This window comes from Ischnura elegans, chromosome 2, assembly GCF_921293095.1.
Source record: "Ischnura elegans chromosome 2, ioIscEleg1.1, whole genome shotgun sequence".
In the NCBI taxonomy this organism is placed as follows: domain Eukaryota; kingdom Metazoa; phylum Arthropoda; class Insecta; order Odonata; family Coenagrionidae; genus Ischnura; species Ischnura elegans.
Window position 1 is genome coordinate 136519533 of NC_060247.1, and position 21452 is coordinate 136540984.

General features: G+C 39.2%; 1 protein-coding gene across 1 annotated transcript in view; it reads right to left on the reverse strand.

Annotated features, from left to right (window-relative positions):
• The window catches only part of LOC124154674 (death-inducer obliterator 1), a 90696-nt gene that overhangs the window by 40721 nt on the left and 28523 nt on the right, over nucleotides 1-21452 (reverse strand). The window contains exons 7-8 of the mRNA XM_046528544.1: nucleotides 12596-12863; nucleotides 5928-7248 (exon numbers count right to left, since the gene is read on the reverse strand). Coding sequence (XP_046384500.1) covers nucleotides 5928-7248; nucleotides 12596-12863 — 1589 coding nt within the window. The remainder of the gene's footprint in view (nucleotides 1-5927; nucleotides 7249-12595; nucleotides 12864-21452) is intronic.

Here is a 21452-nt window from a genome sequence, read left to right on the forward strand (position 1 = left end):
AACTTTAAATAATTACATTCACAAAGGTAAGAGAGGTAAATTTAATTTGTTGCCGTATTGATGAAAATTATATATCTTAATGCAAAAAATAGAATATTTCACTACAGAACCAAATATTTACCAATACAAAACCATCAATCCTTTTCAAATAACAGATAATTACATGTACAACACTTAAAAAATAGGGTGGTTTCCTATTATTTTTTTATTGCCTAAATCGAAAGATTATTACTCCTGGAGTACGTATTTCACGCTTTTAGATTTTTAAATGACGATATCTATTTTTCGCGATTAAATGAAAAGTGAAAATTTTCAAGCGCGCGAAAACGCGGTGGCTAAGTATGAATGTCGGGAAGTCTCTCCGCGTGACGTATTTCTGGTTCCCCCTCCCGCCCTGCGAGGTGACCTTGAGGCGAGGCTTAGCGCTGATACGACGCAGGCTGCTAGCGGCTAGCCTAGTACCCTGCTGACTGGTAGCCCTTGGCTTAAATAAGGATTATTAATAACTTATCAAACGAGGAAAACTTTCTGACCTTAGCCAGTTTTAATAAGTGATTGTTAAGACATGTTTCCCTGAGCTCTGCGCCTCATGCATGCAATGGTAACCTCAGACGACGTATAACTCCTATCTTCTCGTATAGAAACTAGGTCCCTGTGACGTCACGTGGAGTGGCATCGCATGGGCGCCAATCTGGCCCTTTTCAAATGAGGATAAAAATGGACCATTGCCATTCGTCTAACCCGGTATTTCTAAAACAAAATAATTTGTATATTATGAATACACTAATGGTGGGTAACGAATCGCAATCAATGCCTTTCGTTTTCTTTGATGAAGGAAACCACCCTATTGTTCTATCATTTACAACAAGGAAGTTAATTCTTCAGCTACACAGAATAGGTACAAAAAATTCTTAAACACATGCCCTAAGTACAAGTGAGAGAAACTGCTTTCACATCCACCAATGAATATAGTTATGGTTTGAGTCAGAAGAGATAGGGGAATAGTCATATCCGAAAACTGAATGTGAGCTGGATCACAACCCTTCCCAGGGAAGTAGAAAGGAAGAAATAATCACTGCCTACAACGCACTGCATCAATAGGAGAGTTAACCATTTACAACTGAAGTGGAAAAAGAATAAAAATAACATAAAATAATCAATATGATAACTCTTCTGCACAAACGCTCAACAATCGCCCACCAAATCGAATCTGCTAGGGCTACCAGATGAGCTGAGCGGATGATTTGATTTGGTGGGCGATTGTTGAGCGTTTGTGGAGATATCGAATAGTTTCTAGCCAACCTTGGTCAAAATTGTATGAAATAAAAATAACTTTGTTAATTTCACACATATATTTTTACACAGTGAGTTTTGTTCATCTAGTGATGTCACACCACAACAAAACCAGTGGTGTGAAGTTAATAATGCGAAATTAAAAAAATTATTTAAATTAAAATAAAAGCAAGTATAGAGTTCTAAGATTTTGAACTGGAAGTTGATGCAGCAAAAGTGAAATAGGAAAAAATCAAGAAAATGGAAGTACGACTGTCTGGCTGCTGAGAGTTCTCCAATGCAGTTAGAAGGGCTGAGTTCGGGATAGGAGGCAAGGTTGCCATATAAGAAAGGGAAACGCCCACGTCACATGCAAACAACAGGGTACTGTGGAGGGACGACAAGCATTAAGGACCCAAAGGAAGACCCCCTTGTTATAGCGATTCGAAGAGAGGATTTGTTTTGGTGGTTCATGCTTGTTTCAATGCTTCCTATGCATGTGACAGCATTGTATGACTAGCAGGGGGTGTGCGTTGCGCTTGGGGGACAACGATTGGCTGCAAACCGTGCTGGTGAAGGGTTCTCCGCCACTCCTTTTGCACTGTCATCAGACAACTCTCGCCAGTTGGACTGTACTCATAGTGCCTTGATTGAAATTCTCCAGACACCACAATAAGTGGCCAGTTTTATGCATACCCTGAAATGTTCATCCAAAATGAAATACTGTATAAGCGCGTGTAAGAGGCGCACCTTTTTTCCCAGATATTGCAGCCGAAAATGGGGGTGCGCCTCTTACACAAACTTCTTATCTTCCCCCCCTCCCCTTCACCGGTTGCAAGTTCAAGGGGAACTGAGTGGCCTTGGCCTTGGTTTTCAGCGTGAGTCAGTCATCTGAAACCCTGGGTCAAAATCAAGCGGCAGGCAGGGGAGTTTCTCCCTTAGTGACGTATTTTTAAAATACTCCTGTTTGAATTTATAGCAAGCATCGCGCCGTCACGTTGGTACCCCAGAGGTGAACATTGAAAAGATCGCGCGGGGTGATTCGCTCCGGAGCGCGCGCTAAATTTATTGCCACGAGTGGGCATCCCGCGGCATTTATACTGCATATAGTAATATTGGTGTCACAACCTGCGGTTGAAAAAATTCGAACGAGTGTGCTCATTGTTGGACTTAATGGTGGATAGAAGAAATCGGAAATGCTTATAAGTGAAGAGCGCTGAAGGAGAGGTCGAGGGGAAGAGGGCTCCCTCCCCTCCGTATTTAAAGCTACGAGCGAAGGAGCAAGGGAAGAACACGTCCGATCTTGCATGTGACGTCGTTGCCTTTAAAGCGAAGGGGCGAAGGCGCAGCAATATGATATACGTAGTTTGCGTTTCCTGAGTTTCCAGTCCGTCTCGTCTTGTTTGAATGCGCTTATGCTATGCTTGTTTCTTCCGAAATTGTGCTGTTTGGACTATGTTGAATATTAGTAGCCTTATTTTAGCTATAAATCTTTGTGTCAATCAATTAGAGCTCAAAAAACTTAAATGCTGTAAGATATACGTCGTGTTAGGTCTAATTCTTTTTAGAACCTCGTGTGTGTCATACAATTGCTGAAAGATATCGAGGTATCTTCGAGCTCAGAAGGTGACTCACGTAGCATTCGACCTCCAAAAACTCGGGGAATTGAACCTGGTAGACCGAAAAAGGCCAGTTGGTGGAATGGGGTAGGGATGAAACACGTTTCCATTGTTCCCCTGTAACTTGATATTTTCCTGTGGAGTCTCGGAAAGGAAAAAAACGGCAGAGGCATTAGCTGATGGAGAGCGGAGTGCAGTTCCGTTAGGCCCATTGCACACACACCGATTTTGGACGGCTGGTAAAATATTGGCCGATATTTTACCGGCAAAGCGATGCTTGCACACACGCCGGATTTTTACCGGTCAAACGATACGTTGCTAAGTTTTTGAGCCGGCGTCGGCGATCCACAGTGACAATAGCCGGCAACTAACCGGCATTTTGCCGGTGCCGGCGTGTGGTCGGTACGTGTGCAAGCTCCAATGCTCTCCCATTGTTCACTATTGGAATGTGGACGGCCGATATTTTACCGGCCATCCAAAATCGGTGCGTGTGCAAGGGGCCTTAAATCTACGACGTGGTTATTATCCTACGACGCTGAGGTTGCCCTGATTGTTGTCCAATCTCTTGGGAAAGCTCATGCCATTTGCCTGTCGTGTTTTGCCTTAAAATTTTCCACAGCTGCAATTCTATTGCAATACTCCTGCGAGAGCTTTTAAACAAAATTGTTCGTGAGTAGGACAAGCAACGTAGAGCGATGGCGTATGCAAAGAGAGTATCGGAACTCTTTCTACTCCCTCTTATGCCGCCACAGTTATCAAAATTTCCTCTTTCAAATAGTACTGAAAGAGGACATTTCGATAACTGTCGAAATTCCAGGCATACATCTGCAACACCGCACGATAGGATTAAAAAAATGCCGCAAAATTTTTTTTCTTTATAGCTTCGATCCTCAAAATAGGGGTGCGCCTCTTACACAAGCTTATACGGTAATACCCTCGGCACATTTTTATCTAGTAGAGGAGAGTAGTAACTCATCATTATTGGTAAGCCATCCTACAATTACATCTGATGAGGCTATCCGTTGAGCTCATCTTTTCGTGTTAACATATTTCTTTTCATTTTTACATTATCACTGCTGCTCATGATTAGATGAAAGTATTTTTCAGTTAAATTTATTTTAATAAAGGTAGCAACTCTCTAATTAATGCACCGAGATAAGGAGGCTGCTTGGTTTGACCATCATGGGTTCTATCTTTTACTCAAGGTATTCAAAAGACCTTTTCTCTCCTACTTTTCTTAGAACTTCCATATTACTCACACAATCCATTGGATCTTCATCTGTCTTCTATAATAATGCATTTCGAAAGCTTCCAACCATTATTTCTCCAATGCTGTCATTTTCCATGCCTCGATATCATAAAGAATCATGCTCCAAATGTAAATCATAATAAATTGCTGCCTGACTTCAACGCTTATACTTTCCACTGTCAGAATACTTATACACTTCTCAGAGAGTTCATACAAGTTCAAACTGTTAGAAAAATATCGAGCCAATTCTATCAATACAGTTTTCTTTGCCTTTTCTTTAACCATTCTTACCACATGTTTTTTCTACTGTTGATAAGATAGAACCTGGTACCTTTTGGATTAAAGCATCAGAAGTAACTCCATCGTAGTGCAGAACACAGCACAGGGCTAGATTTTGCATAATACAGTAAAACCTCATTTAACGCTCCCACAATTTACGTTTTCCTGCAATTTGCAACATTTTCGTCAAGTCCCGATGATTTACATATCTTCATAATGTTGCCTTCCCCAAATTTACCCATACGAAATTTTAAAAAGTCTGCCATTTACACAAGGCCACCAAAAACAACATGGCAGATAGCGCATCACAACCATACGAGAAACAAAATGGTTTTTGGCAGAAAGTTTTTGGGCATTTGCAAGCAAAAGACCTTTTAAATTACAGTAACTTTTCTTATCCATCCTAAATTCCTCAATAGGTAAATCAGGTAAAATTATAACAATTTACTGATTTTACTTGCCCCTTAACGCCTTGTATATTATGTAACGAGTGGCAATTACTTGTTAAAATCATCAAGCATATGCATCTTCCATTGTAAAATTGTATTCCAGGAAGAAGTTGGCAGCAATTAATTGAAATAAAAGGATGATATGCACTTCTCTGCCTGTGAATTATTCTACATTACTTTTCAGCATGGTGTTCACGAATACATGGACACTAAGTTTATATTTGTAATCATTCTCATGATGATCCACTCACGTAGTTTTATTCTCCTCATACATTTCACAAAGTTCTGTCATTAATTTTAAAGTAATTCCAATTGTAATCTCTTTTTCTCTGCTTTTTTCCATGACAGCATCAAATAATGTGAACAAAAAAAGTCCCCCAATCGAGTGAAGAAAGCTTGTTTTATGCTTACCATTCATTTAAGGCATGAATCACTTGAAAATAGAATATTTAGCCACACTTTAAGGGATTATTTTCATAAAATTGTGCCTAACCTTGATTTAAACTTTCCTGCAATTTACATTTTTTCCCTTATCCCCCTCAAAAGTGTAAAAGAGGGGATTAATTGCACTTCAAGGAAATAGATCAATAATTATATCATCTTAGTACAACCTCTGTTGACAAACAAATCTAGCAATCCAACACACAAAGCCAATCATGATACAAGAATAATTTATTTTCCACAACTTCAAGTATTTGAGAGAGACACGATATTACGAAACAGGAAAGAAGAAAGGAAGCCCCTTCCCTAGGCCCTCATTGTCCTGAAATGGGTTGTTTACGGTCCTGGGGGAATGTAATGAGGTTCACGTATGCAAGGGAGCAGAGTTATCCTCTGAGGCAGGCTTTACTGTAGAAGTTTCAAGTTTTGCCACATGAAGTGATTAAGTTTACTTGTCCAGGACTGTACATAAAAATTAAAAGGCAATTATAGTATTTATATATCAGTTGTAGGAAGAAAACTCAAATGTTTTGTACCTCATACCCAATGTATTGAACATGTGAATCAATTCAACTTTGAAGTAATACTCTACATACACATGAAAAATGCTCGACTTACCTGTTGTTATGGGGTTTCTTGCAGATGCACCAGAGCCTGTTGGGATCATCCTCTGAATTGACGCTGGTATCGTCGTCCTCCTCCTCTTCATCCTCTTCGTCCTCTTCACTCGCCATCGCCTCTTCCATCTCCTCCTTCTTCGCTAATCTCTTGGCAGCGGCTGCTGTCCGACGCCGTCTACCCCCACGAGCACCACTCGAAACCTCCTCAACTGCTTTCACTGAACTCACTTCCACCCTCTCCACCTTCACCGCCTTTGACTCCTCCACCTCCTTCAAAACTTCCTTTGGTTTCGGCGTCAAATCCACCTCGGCAGCAGTGCTCTTGGCCTTGACCATGTGCATCTCCCTCACGGCTTTCTCTTCCTCATCCTCGGATAGCACCAACCTCATCTCCTCGTCCCCATCATTGTTCTCAATTGGCATTCCTGATGCATCCACACCCGCATGCTCAGGAACACGACGCATCACATCAGGAGCAGAAAACAAAGCTGGTCCAAAAGCATCAGCCAGATGGGCTGGAGGTTTGCGGTTCTCCCTCTTAGGGTAAAGTTTGCGGGATGCATTCAACAGAGCTTCACTTGGGGACCCAAGTCCGGTTGCCTTTGAGGCTACTGAGGTACCTGGACTCGTGTCCATCAGAGAAGCACTGGCAAGATTGTTCAGAGTGTTCTCTGGCTTTTCCTCCACGTGAGCCACTGACATGGGTTCGGGCACGGATGATGGCAACGGTGGCTCCTCTAACGCAGACACTGGCACTCCTATGTCCTGCTGAGGCAACTTTTCCACATGCACTTTTTCTGGCACAATAACTTTCTTACCACCGCGACTAACCACAATGATGGGTTTCTTGGGTACAGCAGACGGAATGCCCATGGCCACTGCATCTGCTGCCACCTGAGTGTGATCTTCTTCCGTCTCGGGGATGCGCTTGCCTCCCCTCCCTCCTCGGCCCCGCCCTCCTTCCCCCCCGCTCCTCGGCCTGCCCCCTCTCCTCCTTCCCCTGCTCCCGCCACGCCCACCCCTCACCAGCACACCCATGCCTGATTCCCTCTCAGGACGAAAGCCTCGGAGGCCCCGACCCCTCACCCTAGCCCCACCCCAAGAACGACGACCCCCATGAAGTCCACGACCCGACCGTGCAGATTCATCCCTTTCCTCATCACCAGCTCCTGATTCGGGGAGATCATCTTCCTCTGTGTCCTCTGTGTTATCTGTAGTTGTGGCCGTTGTATCACCATCATCTTCATCCCTGCTCCCCTGTAGGCCAGACTGCATGGACAATATCTCTGGAGATGAAAGCTTCTCCACCTTAACTTTGGCTGTAGAGTAAAAAAATGTACACGTTACATAGCCACATCTAAAAAGGAAGCAACAAAGCAACACAAATAGAGCTTCATCGACAGCCATGACAATAACATGGAACTCATAATTTCTATCATTCCACTAGTTTACTTTCACGTAACTTTCATTTGAAGAAAAATTGGATTTGATTTTTTTCAACCCACTAACTTGGATTTTTTAAGAAATCTGAAAGAAGAAAATGGGTCAATAGGGAAGTGCACTAATTTTTTTTTATTGCTGAATTTGAAAGTTTAGCCTAAAAAAGAAACATTAGTATAGTCACTTTTATTTTCTGCATCTGGGGTATGCACTTTAAAACGTTTTGAAAGTCGGAAAATTTCATGTTGCGCTGAAACACAGTGCCTCCATCTTGATTGAGATGTGACGTCACAAGGCAGTAGTCACCAGTGGAGTATCGCTGTATTCCGTCGCCTTCTTTAGCGCGGCGAGAGTTTCCGGGAATCGGTGGAGTTTGCTTCCTAAAAATGTCGTCTAGTACCGAAAACATGAATTCAAAATAGAATTATAAATGATTTTTTGTTCCAAATTTCATCTCGACGTCGAAACAAAAGCCTGGAGAAGATATTCATTCCCGTGCCTTAAGCACAAGCTATACGGAATAAATGGTTCAAGGTTGCTCCTGACTCTTACCTATCGATGATATTCTGTTTTGAAGATCATTTTAAGGTATTGTAAGATCAAATTGATATTTATATTATAATAATTTAATTAATAGGTACCTCAGTCACATCAGAAAGTGTGTTGAGTCAAAATATAGCATCTTCCCCGTAGACCTACGTAATTTATTAACTGAAAGTAGTTTGGTTAAAGAATTATGGCGCGACTGTTTTTTTACACGACCGAGCAAAATGCGTACTTTGCCCATGATATGTGCATATATGATAACAAACGATTTTTGTTAAAGTTAATCTTTATTTGTTGAAATTAGTACATTTATAGGTGATACAGATATAAAGGTACACGGCAGGTCGCGCGGCGTAATTTGTACTCCACTGGTGACGGGTTCATCTTGCTGATCTAAAAAATTAGCTACAATACCTCGAACTTTGAAAACTCGCATTATAGGCAGTCAAAGTACATTGTAAGAATACACGAGACCATTATAGCCCAGAATGTACGTACAATGTCGAAATCCTTGGTTTTCAAAGATTGACGTATTTTATACGCCAGCGAGCCCGGTCCAGGGTTATCAACTTTTGTTTCATCCTATTTGTTAGTTGAAATTATATTTCAGAATGGTTCTTTTAGCACTGCTACTGAGGTAAACTGGTAGGTATTGAGTACAAGGTACTGAGGTATGTACTGAGTAAGTAAACTCCCTTTGGAGTAATGTGAATTACAAGTGTTCGAGATATATGGCATTTTATATTCGCTTTGTGTTCTTATTAATTATGCCTGTACGCATATTGTTGCTTGCCGCGAGCCTTTAATGGTATGTGCTCTTGCAAGAGTGGTTTTCATTTTTAATGTGGAAGTTGGTCAGTATAAGCAAAGAAAAAATTAACATTTTAGCGCACACCAACCCTAGTAGTCATCGTATCTCGGCGTTTGTAATGACACTGCTAAAATACCTAAACGCCATAATGACGATAAAAAAATTGTCTCATGTCAATGATTGCTGCAATTATAATTAATGATAAACTAGACGCCGTATGATCACAATGAAGGCAACAAAAAATTTTGCCACAGCGTAGTCTTGAACCACGGTCCTTCGGGTAATATCTTTCCTATGTCTCGTGCACTCTACCACTACACCATCGGACCCATTGGGGATTGAGGATATTTCAAATTTATATACATAACTTGTAAAAAGTAACGCATGAAAATTAATTAATTACAGCTTAACTAACGCCCTAATTGAAAAAGATGCAGCAAGGTACGCGGTCTCCCCTTGTTAGCCTTAACGTCTCGCATTTCCATGGAGCGTTGAACCTGTCCTCCTTATTCAAAAATTCAGTAACCATAAATACATCAAAGTTTGGTATACCATTTATAAATCGTTGGAATTTTACTTCTCCCAACCAAGATTATCTTTTCTTGAACCCATCCTGGACAGCGAGCCATTGCAACAACCAGCTAGCTCGGAAATAAGGCTAACATCCCATGATTCTAGTAGCGAAGGGCGAACGTTCCGGCCGGCGTGAATACATACGCAACGAATAAGTCTTGCAGCAAACGTCTGAAATAGGTTTATTAGTTTGACTCGGTTCTTACAAAAAAAGTTTTGGCATGATAAACGGCATTGTGCCAAAATATACCCAGCGAAAAATAAATGCCATCATGCATTTATTAAATATTCAATGTGCTATTCGTACTACTCTTTCCAAACTTGAAGTTGACACGTAAATGAATATTAATATATTACGCAATGATAAAGTCGTTTACTCAAAAGAGAAGCAGCCACATATATAATCTGAAGATATTTTATGACAGCAAAAAACGGATACCCTCAAATTCTGTAATTTTTCTATGCAATAATAGTGGTAGAACTAAACGGTGTAGAAGCTGCCTTCTGCTACTGCCTTGTGACGTCACGGCCAATATTCAACATGGACACCCGTTTTCGCGGCCTTTGAATTTTTCCATATTTCAGACGGTCATCTCGAATCAAGTATTCACTATTATGATTTAAACTGTGGTTTTACGACATTATGTTATTCTGAACTCTAATTTAAAAAATGTGTTTGGTGCATTTGAAACACTAGTGCACTTCCCTATTCACAGGGATATTCATGGCAATGGTCTTCTATGATTTTCATAAAAAGGTGTTGCTGTAAAAGTACTACAAAATGGGTAATCCCATCCCCAGAAACTATTATCCATTACTTCTAGCCCTATTGAAAGGTGTAATTCAGGCTAAATGTCAACATCTGGCCAAAAAAATAAAATGCTCTTCTAAGCATCTGGAAGGTAAAAATGCACTTGACCAACCCAAAAATAAAATTCAGATTGAGCATCTTTCATTTGAATTCGTATTCAGCAAACCATACCCCAAAAGTTGGAATGTGCATGTGACATTGCCATACTAGCAGCTAAGAAGAGATTTGTTTCCTTTAACACATTAAATTCTTTTACATCCCATTACACAAGAGTATTGCAAAAGAGGATCCTCAGTATGGCAAAATTACATCAAAAGGGTCGCCTGTACTGCAAAATATTGGTAAAAAGTAGATCACATTGAACTCACCACCGCAAAGCGAACATTTTTGAAAACCGATTCAAATGCGACCGAAATGGCAATAGAAATCAGCCTATTTTATGAAATTTCTATGTGATGGAATTGAGCCTCCTATATGCAGTTCCTTGTCCTGACTTATCCCTGATTTATAGTAAGATTTTTTTCAATTTCCCTGACTGAATATTAATGGCAAAGCGGTTACATATGGGATTTTAAGGAAGAAATGCAGTAAAGTAAAGAGTTAGTAAAGTGGTAGAAGAAAATATAAAGAAAATTATCATCAAGTTGGATGTACTCTGTGCTGCTCAGTCAGGACAACAAAACGCCAACATAGCCATTCATACACAGTATCGTTTTTTGGTGTTCTACTACAATTTTCATCTCTTTACTGGCTTTGAAGTTTTTTGCTAACATTTCAAGACTTACAAACCCAATTTTTATTTCTGCAAAAAGGCATGACCCCTATGTCGGTGGACTTTGCAATATTCCTCTATGTCTATCATTTGGTTCAAGTCAGATTCATCCCCAAACAGAAGAAAGAAGATCATTTGAAAGAAGACATCTCAGCATGACACCAAGAAGCCACCCAGCAGCTCCTCTACGAAACATTCAACAAAAAACTATGAAAATGTTCCAACAGGTTTTCTAGTCCACTGACACGATGAGCATTTCTATGAACAAATGGAAGGAGTTCACATTAGCTCTCCCCAGTAACAGGCAACCCAAAGTCATGACGGACTTCATGGAATGAGCTTTGAATACCAATCCCTCTCAATCCCAAATATTTCCCTGTGATGTGTGAATGATAATTTCATAATATTGCTACATAAACCGATCTTTGACTCATTTCCTCAGGCATATGAACAGTGTGCACCCAATATTCAGCAATGAGAGACAGAGCAACAACCACCTACTATTTGCAGATGTCCTCTGATTGAGCGGAGAGAAGATGAATGCCTAGGTCAAAATATGTAGAGTAAATCAACACACCGAGTATAGAAGAAAGGGCTCTTACCAACACTATCACCATGCCATGGCTGTTTCCACCGTTGGAAACGTCAAACCAGAGATCGAGTACCTCAAATCAACCTTCCCCTCAAAAATGGTATGCAGGCCAGGCCGAATGATGGCCACCACTAGACTTGAGGAAAAAGAGATGAAGGAAGACTCACTATCAGGAACCTGCCTACCCTAAGTGCCCGCCATAAAATAGTCACAATACTGAAGAAATACAACATATAGGTCTTACACAATTCTGAAAGAAAAATAAAATCCATCCTTAGTAACGTCACAATACACTATTGCCATCTTTGTAGCCTTCCTCTCCATTTTGGGAGCAATGAGAAATCGTAATAATCAACAATCAGGCAACATAACTGTGATCAAAAAAGCACAGAAAAATTTAGCAACGGAGACAGGATGGACCTATGAATTTACTTTCTCCCTAATTGCCTGCAACTACAGCCATAATTCCCAAAAGAGCCTTAATTTTTAATATGAGAGCAGTATTATTTTGAGTATGGTATGATACATAGCTGACTGCTAACTTATCTAAAATGGCCATTTTCCGGTGATCCACAGCCACATTTTTAGCAAGTTAGTAAAATAGTTATTTTTCATCGCAGAAACACGGTTCAAAGACGTACTTGATTGCTTCATTGGCAGGAGTACGATGCAAACAATCATTTTTTGATGATTGGATTAATTGATTGATTTTCAAATTGCAGTCAGAGCGGTCACTATTCGGGAGGGAAGCCCCCTGCTCGGAGGGTCAAAGAAACGGGCCAGCGAGGGTGAGCTCGTCGAGAAAAGGGTTCTGGATTAGTGATCCTATGGAGGGTGTACCACGCCCATCCTGAAATTACCTGCTCCATGGCCCGACGAAACGCATTTTAACCTTTTTGCCGCATGTGAGGTGAAGGTTTTTGGAGATTGAACAGCAGTGAAAGGGGTAAATGGTAAATTTAAGATGCTATCCTCATTTCATCATCTTCAAACTAATTTTCTGACATATCACATAGAGCAAAACTTTTTTGCAGGTATTTTCCAATGTGCTTCACCATAAAAAATATGCTATAAAAAATTTTAACGAGAATTTTTGCTATTTATAAAATTCATATACTTACAGACATCTCCTTGTCCTCCCACTCTTAATCCGCTTATGTCAGCTAAGTTTGTTAAGCAAACTTTTGGCTGCTGCACAACTTCTACCTTTGGTTGTACTGAGTGGGTGGACATGACTACGGTTGTGACAGTAGGGGATGACCCCATTGTGAGTTTTGGAGTTTTTGGGACAGCAACTATAGTAGGAGGAGCCTTTGGAGCAATGTTTACAGGTACTGAAGATGTTATCACTCGCTGGGCAGCAATGACTGGCTTCACATCAGAGGGGTTCTGCAAAAAATTAAACAATATAAGAGTGAGGAAAGAATGACTTGTACAGAGATAAGAAAAATATTTTGCACTACCTTCTCCAACTCCACCCACATAAAAGTACAACATATTCTAATCAGCCTACTTCATGCAGAAAAAATAGTAAGACTGATATTCCTTACACAACCTAATGATCACTTCCATCCTCTATTCACTAAACTAAGCATACTTTCATTGAGATGTATGTATAAGGTAGTTTCCTTCATCAAAGAAAATGAAAGGCATTGACTGTGATTCGTTACCCACCATTAGTGTATTCATAATAAACAAATTATTTGGTTATAGCAATTCCAGCTTAGATGAATGTTAATGGTCAATTTTAACCCCATTTGAAAAAGGACAGATTGGCACCCATGCGATGCCACTCCACGCAACATCACAGGGACCTAGATGCTATACGAGTAGTCAGGAGTTTTACATCGTCTGAGATTACCAATGCATGCATGAGGCACAGAGCTCAGGGAAACATGTCATAATAATCACCTATTAAAATTGCCTAAGGTCGGAAAGTTTGCTTCGTTTGATAGGGCATTAATAATCCTTATTTAAGCCAAGCGCTAGCAGGATACTCAGGTACCTGCTAGCAGCCTGCATCGTAGAGGTGCTCATAGCCTCGCACCAAGGTAGCCTCAATCAGCGGCAGCCAGAACCAGAATGACGTCACACAGGCTTTTCCCAGCATTCATACTTAGCCGTCACGTTTTCGTGCACTTGAAAATTTTCACTCTTCATATAATCCCGAAATATAGATATCGTCATTTAAAAATCTAAAAGCGTGAAATACATACTCCACAGGTAATAACCTTTCGATAAAGGCAATAAAAAAATAAAAGGAAACCATCCTATTGTTATATAGTGCTGAAAATGTTCTTTTCGAGTGGTGGATACAACCCACTATTATATGAGAGTAACTAGTTTGTTAATTTGGTAGAGGTTTCTGGATTCCCATGCCAAAACCTAATTTAACATTGTATTTTCTTCTATTTGGGGCCAAAATTGTTTAATACTTTACTCAACACAATTAAAGAAACAATTTGTTTGGGTAAACACTTAAGGCTGATAAATAAATGGATACCAAATTTTGATAATATTGAATCGTAATGTACAGGGTATGTATTTCGTATATTATGCTTGATATCATGTGTGTGGCTCATTCTAAATTATTACTCATTGTACAGTCACTACAATTTTGAATTTTTTTATATGCACAAAATTACTTTCTTTGGGTAATAAGTATTTCCAATTTTGTTTTCATTTCCACATTTTAAGTGTTTTGAAGTTAGCCTAACAACAGGCATTTTGCATTATAGGCAACCTTACTTCCATGAATGTATATAATATACTTAATGTATATGTTTTGAAGAAAATTATTGAAGTGAGGGTAAGCGAGGATTTCTATCTATCAGGATGTCTATCAGCCATGGTTTTCATTAGAGACAGCATCCTTGTGCTTTATTTTGCAGCATACAAAAGCACAACGGCATACACCAGTTGGTGTACACTTTACAAAGTAATAATATATGACAAATTCAAATCGAGTTCTGGGAAAATGGAACAGCAACAAAATGAATAAAAATAAAACTTCCAGAACTGAGTAAATTTAGATAGTAAGATTTCAAGTGCTGGTTTCCAGGATCACACATCAGTGGCTACATGTTGCACGCGTACATCAATACAGATTAAGAAGTTTCAAGGATGTGCTAAACCATTGGTCAGAAAATAAATTGCCACACATCACACCATGCACATATGTTGACCACAACGCAACTGCTACATGAGGCATGGATCATGGATCACGATCACACCATGGCTCAGTCCTAGATGTTTAGAAACTAGTAGCAGAGAGCTCCTGTAAAGTCAAATGTCTCGCAATAACACCGTCACGCAAGTGGGAAGTCAAGCAGAGGCAACTGTGCATAGGTAGTAGAGAATGTAACTCAAAATTCAGCTTGTTACTAAGCAGAATGCAACAGACAACCTTCGAGGTGATTCTACACCATTCATTCTCATCAGAGCAAAATTGTAAATCACCGTACAAAATCAGATATCATCATTCAATTTTGAGTTGAACTGAAGCAACTTTCTTGTCATAGCACTGAAAATCCCAACGAGTTTCTTCCACAAGCTCTAGTTACTAATCTGATGCAGTGCCAGACAGCCCATCGCACTACCTTGAGTCTTCTTTCCACACAAAGTTAAGCTCCATTCCAATTCCAAAATGGCTCTAGCATTAAAGAAGACAACGAGCTCACAGGCAGGGTGATAATTCAGTATTGTTTGGACAGTCTCCCTTCTCTAATGGTGTAACTGCAGCAATATTCTAGCAAAAACATGATCAAGACTCAACTGAATCCATCAGGTAGCACTTCTACATCAGTGTTCTTAATCGAATATGATGGTATAACCTTCCACTAATCAGCTGTTTTGTTGTCGCTCTCTAGAGGAACCTCGATTTATCGTTTTTCAAGGAAATGGATGAAAAAAATGATGAATACGGGAAAACGATCGATGCGGGAATGTATGACAAGGTTGCCTATGTCCCAGGAAACTCTGGATTTTTGCGAATTATGATATTCATTATAGGAATCAAACAAGATTTTAGCTGATTACAGGAATATTATTACTTTATCTAAGCACGTAGGTCATATTGTTGATTCGACTTATATCTCTTTCAAATATTCTAAAGGAATATGCCACCTCCCTAAAAATGTTTGCACTGCACTTAGCATTTTCACTGCTATTATGGATTTCTGTCTGATAAAAAATTCTTATCCATCAAATGCCATTTCAAGTACACGTATTTACGAGAGCAATGTGCATGTTATGCCTAAAACAACCGCTTTCGCCGATGCAGTGATTGGTTGCGAGATGGATCAAAAAGGCCAAATAGTTTATTATTTGAAATGTTCCTTTCTAATAATTAAATTTTTAATATGATTGAGGCGATGTGTAAAGCGTTAACAATGTTGCGTTAATCGTTAGCGGCACGCCCACTTGATCCTCGGCTTCATCCCACTTCTTGTTTTCACTCACACTACCCCCACCCCCTGCCGTCATGTGCTAGCGGACAACCCGAGGTGCTCTGCAATATTCACGTATTCCTAGCCCGGATTCTTTTCTCCATCAGCAATTATTTTCAGTCCATCTTTTAAAGTTCTCACTTGTGTCTTCAGAAGGGCCATGGTCCGAAAGCGAATAAAAATAAAACTATTAAAAATGAAACCGGACTTTATTGAACCCACACGGACAACACTCGCTGGTTTTAAGTCAACTCACCCTGGAAAGTACGGAACCACTCGTACGAGGTGAAGTTCGGCACTAATGCTATCGCATACGGTGTAAGCAGAGCTTACTGCACAGGGTGAAGCATGACCATATGAATGCGCAATTAAAATTTTTGTCCTATGGAGAAGGCAACTTACCCACTCATTTTTAATAATAAGTAGCGTAGCTCTAGATGAGATAGATCTAATAAACAGCATGGCTCATTATTAAAATTTATTATTCTTTACTGACATATCTATGTAATGAGCACATACTACTCCCACTCCTGTGACTAAAATCGGCACGAGTTACCATCATAGGTCTTAGTACCTAACCCAGCCAACTTACGATGGTTAGCGCTAGTGCTCTGAGAAAAAAGAGTTAAGGAAATAAAGATCAATGCAAGTAAAATTCTTTCGCACCTTTGCAATCTTGATACGATCATAGATATTTCATAAACATATCTAGTATTTGAAATATCTATGAAAACGATTGAAGAAATTATTGAGCAGGTAATGGAAGAACACAAGGGTTTTTTCATTTAGCCATTAACCATATTCTTACATGAAACTTCGCAGATGATGGGAAGTAATAAACACACATATAGTATAAACCAATTAAAGTTATTATATGCAGGATTGAACGATAAAATTTGTCACAAATAACTGTTACATTTAGATAAAGACATGGAGAAATCAATTCTTGAACCTAGTTGAATAATCTATGCCTATCCTACTTTAATAATAAGAATCATATATACTGTCCTTAATGCGTGAATATTGTTAAATTTTCTAAATATTCTCTTGATCAATCCTAGATTCTTTAAGGCTTCACAGACAGTTTCGTCTAGTTTTAGTTTTACCTCGTCGTTCCGGATAGCGGGGAAATGAAGACATAATTTGTTCTATGGTAATTAACAACAAGCAGGTGAGGATTTCTAGAACTATGACAAGGTCCAATAAAATTTAGTAATGAAAGGAGAGAGCAACAATCTTTCAAGAATTAATAATTTTGTATAGGAATATGACGTTGGAAGATTGTCTGTCATGTAAGGATTTGAAATTTACACAGGATAGAAGATATGAAGAGTTGTAATCAGACATTGAGATTCCTAATTTGTATTTATTAAAGTTTAGAAATTTATTTTGGACACGTTCAAGCTGGATTGAGTCTGTATTGCAATAAAGTGACTAGGTAATTACAGGGTATATGATAAAATGGAACACACCAGAGCAATATTTATCTACTGTCCTTAGAGAATGAATTTTGTTAAATTTGGGAGATTCCCTTCATGAATCCTAATTCTTTTAAGTTTTTCAAAAATATCGGTCTAGTTAAAGTTTAAGCACATGAAATCATTAATATCCTTTCCCTACTTATTTTCCTGGATTGCAATTTCCTCACGCAGTCACGTGATCAGTTGTTACTGACAAAATTTCACAATGAGGGCAGCAGTGAGTTACGATGGTGACTTTTAGAGGTGTAAACACAAGAGTAGTTCCAACTGTGGTCGCTAAGTGCATAATATAAACATATTAATAAAAATGTATTAATATAAACGTAATAAATTGTATGATGACCTCACATATACACCTTTATTTTTTGGTCATGTAAATAATACCACATGAACCCATATATTTCCAACCTCAGTTTCGAAACATATTTTTCCAGTCCCATTGCATGAATTATCTCACTTATACGACTAGTCAGAGAACTGTTCAACAAAAAGATTACGTCGCGAGAGCTGATTTTAGTCACACGAGCTGGCGTGCTATGTACACATTACACAGATATGCTAATAAAGAATAATAAGTAGTGATGGGTCGATTCCAAAATTTTATCGATTCCGATCCCGATTCTGACATTTCGATTACGATTCTACCGATACCAATTCCATCGATTCTGATGCCAAGGGCTCCATGAAAAATATCACTTAATTCCAGGCAACAAGATAACCACTTAAAAAATTATTACTCTGTGAAATAATTGTATATATATATTCAAACTACAAGGGAGAGCCCAGAGTACAGAAATTTTCATAGCTGTAATAAAGATTGCATACTACGTATATGAATCATGTAATATTTAGCCCTTTCAAATTCTCAAGCAGAAGAACCAATTATTCTACATGCTCAGCCAGCAGGTTTTGACGTCTCCATGTTACAGTATTACTGCCTGCAGAAAATTGCCTTTTGCTACACATGTGTGTTATTGGGCAAGTACTTTCCCACCAAAATTGCAAGATTTCGGAGACTTTGGAATTTTTATTAAAAATTATATCAACGATTTTTTTGGATCTTGAATCTTCATGGAATTCAAGTGGACGAAGCAAACAACTATAGAACTAAACTTTAGTTTTGTAGAGCCAAAAAAAATGCTATACTTCTCACGTCATTTAATCAACCTTAAAATCTCTTGCTTTTTTTAAGTTCAAGAAAGAAACTAAACGCTACAAATGAATATCACATCGGACAGACAGTAATAAAAAAGGCTAAAAGAGCCTTGTGGTGTGAAAACTCCCCCTACCGCGCGACTCACCTCGGCGAAGGTGGAAAGGGAAAAAGGGTATCGGTTGTTGCCTTTCACGGAAGCAGTTCATTTTTCTCTCTCTTAAGCATGCTGACTAAATCTCTTCACTTTACTTCAATACCCGAGGCATATTTCTTACGCGTGGGATGGTTCCGAAAAATATCCAATCATTAGTATTTTCACTCGAGTAATGCGCTAAATGGTCTTGTCGATCTATACATAATCCTTTTTAACATCCTCAGTTTAGTGTTTTAAGTAGAGATGTGCGAATAGTATCCGCGAATACTCGAATACCTCGAATATTAGAAAGTATTCGATATTCGAGGTTTCGAATAGTTATGCGAAAAGTACCGCCTCGAATACCTCGAATACTTTGAATTTCGCGTCATACACTGTCGCACGCACGTCGTTGGTAGTTGACTCGGAAAAATGTAGAGAACAGTAGTCATTTAGTGCTCGCAGCGCCGTTTTACGCAAGTTGACGAATTACATCAAATTCGTGGATTTTAGCGGTGAAAAGAGTTCGACGAGGGGAACCGAAAATGGTCGGGTGAAAAAATCCGAAAATCCCCGATTCCCCCCACCAGGAGAACCTCAGTGCCGTGGGATAGCAACCTTAGGGCATTTCCCACGATCCGCTATCCCCCTCCATTCAGCACTCGCCTCACCCACTCTGACGCTTTCCTCTTCTCCGAAATCAAACAAAAGGTCCCAGCTCGCGCAGCGATCGCATTACAAAGACCCCTGCTTCAAAAAAATATCGAGTTACGAGAAACATAAAAACGTGTTTCACGCCCTCCCCCTTTTTCTCACCCACTGACCTTTTTCTGGCTACCTGCTTCGAAGTTCCCCATTTCTGGAGGTCAACTGCTGTGTGAGTACCGTGGGATACTTACATTAGCGCATTTCCCAAGATCCGGTATCACTCTCCATTCAGCACTAGCCCACCCCTCTGAGGATTTCCTCTTCTTCGAAATAAAAAAAAGGTCACAGCTCGCGCAGGGATCATATTACGAAGACCTTAGCTTCGAAAAAATACCGGGTTACACGAGAACAATAGAAACGTGTTTCCGGCCCTCCCTTTTCTCCCCCACTGACCTTTTTTTCCTACCAGCTTCGAAGTTCTCCATTTCTGTGGAGGTCAACCGCTGCATGAGTCATCTATTAGCACAAAAGGTGTCTAAGAATGACTTTCGTCAATTGATGTTACACCTTTATTGAATTGAAATATTAGTAATGTGCGCGTAATTTCAAAAAGAATAAGACCAAACACGACGTATTTCTGAGTTTATTTAAGCATTTTACGCAAAGAAATAAATGTCAAAATACGACGGAGACTTAGCATCAAATTAAAATCATTAGAGATTAGTAAATCAAAATTACTCCCCAAAATCTTGTGTTGCCTGCTGCATAGGCAACCGAGTCAAACATTCTAGCATTTATCATTCAGTATTCGAGGTATTCGAAATTCGAGGTATTCGAATATTCGAGCAATGATTTAATATTCGAATTCGATATTCGAATTCGAGAAATCTGCTATTCGACCCATCTCTAGTTTTAAGTCAATGAAGACGATTATCCATGCTTTAAATGACGATTTTCAAGACTAATGTTTTAAAAAACTTGAAAAATCGGCCTCAGTTACCGAGCCTTAAAGTTCCGCAGCGTGTAGCTCAGCCTTGACGTGCGATTCAAAAATCGCTCTTACTTCCTACGTCGCAAACTTTTTTTTCAAGATTTCTACTCAGTACTCTTTAGAAATCTCTAATATATATTGTGGTTCAAATTTTCCAGTTATATTTTTCGTAAACGAAAGATAATGTCTACTTTATGTCAAATTTCACGTGAAAAACGGGACGGCCTTTTGCGTTGTAAAAGCAGACAGATGAGAGCCAAAATCTTCAAGTCATTGAAAGTATAGGCAAAGCACCAGGTCAAAGGAATATTGCGTTTTTTATTCCACAAAATTCATACCAACGCAAAACCACTTGGATAAATTCAAAGATTTTTTGAGGAAAAACGATATCTCGCGTGGCATTGAAAAATTGGTCATGTTTGGGCCTCTGTATCTCACTAAAGGTCCATATTTATGTAAAATGGCATATAAATCAATATTTGGTAATGATTTATGAGTATTTACTAGAGATGGGTCGAATAGCAGATTTCTCGAATTCGAATATCGAATTTGAATATTAAATCATTGCTCGAATATTCGAATACCTCGAATTTCGAATACCTCGAATACTAAATGATGAATGCTGGAATGTTTGACTCGGTTGCCTATGCAGCAGGCAACACAAGATTTTGGGGAGTAATTTTGATTTCCTTTAAATGATTCGAACAGGAATTTAGCTGATTAATGAATATTTTAATTTTATGGAAACAATTGGGCATATCATTAATTCAACTAACATCGCTTTACCCCCACTTCTGCTGCCAAGTGCTAGCTGACAATCTGAGGCATTTTGCAAAATACAAGCTCTATTCCACCGGATTTTCTTCAATTATTTTCAGTCCATCTTTGGGAGTTCTCACGAGATAAGAAGATGAATTGGAATTGCTATCAGGGAGAAACCAAATATTCTGAGAAAATATCCCTTTGTCTGGGACTGTAACAATAAAGATTTATAGCAAAACTCATAAATTGTAACTTGATATATGTTTTCGGAAAAAAATACCGCATCAACTTCCGAGAAGCTCTGCTGCTCATATCGAGTTTCCCCAGAATGCTAAGTCTCCGTCGTATTTTGACATTTT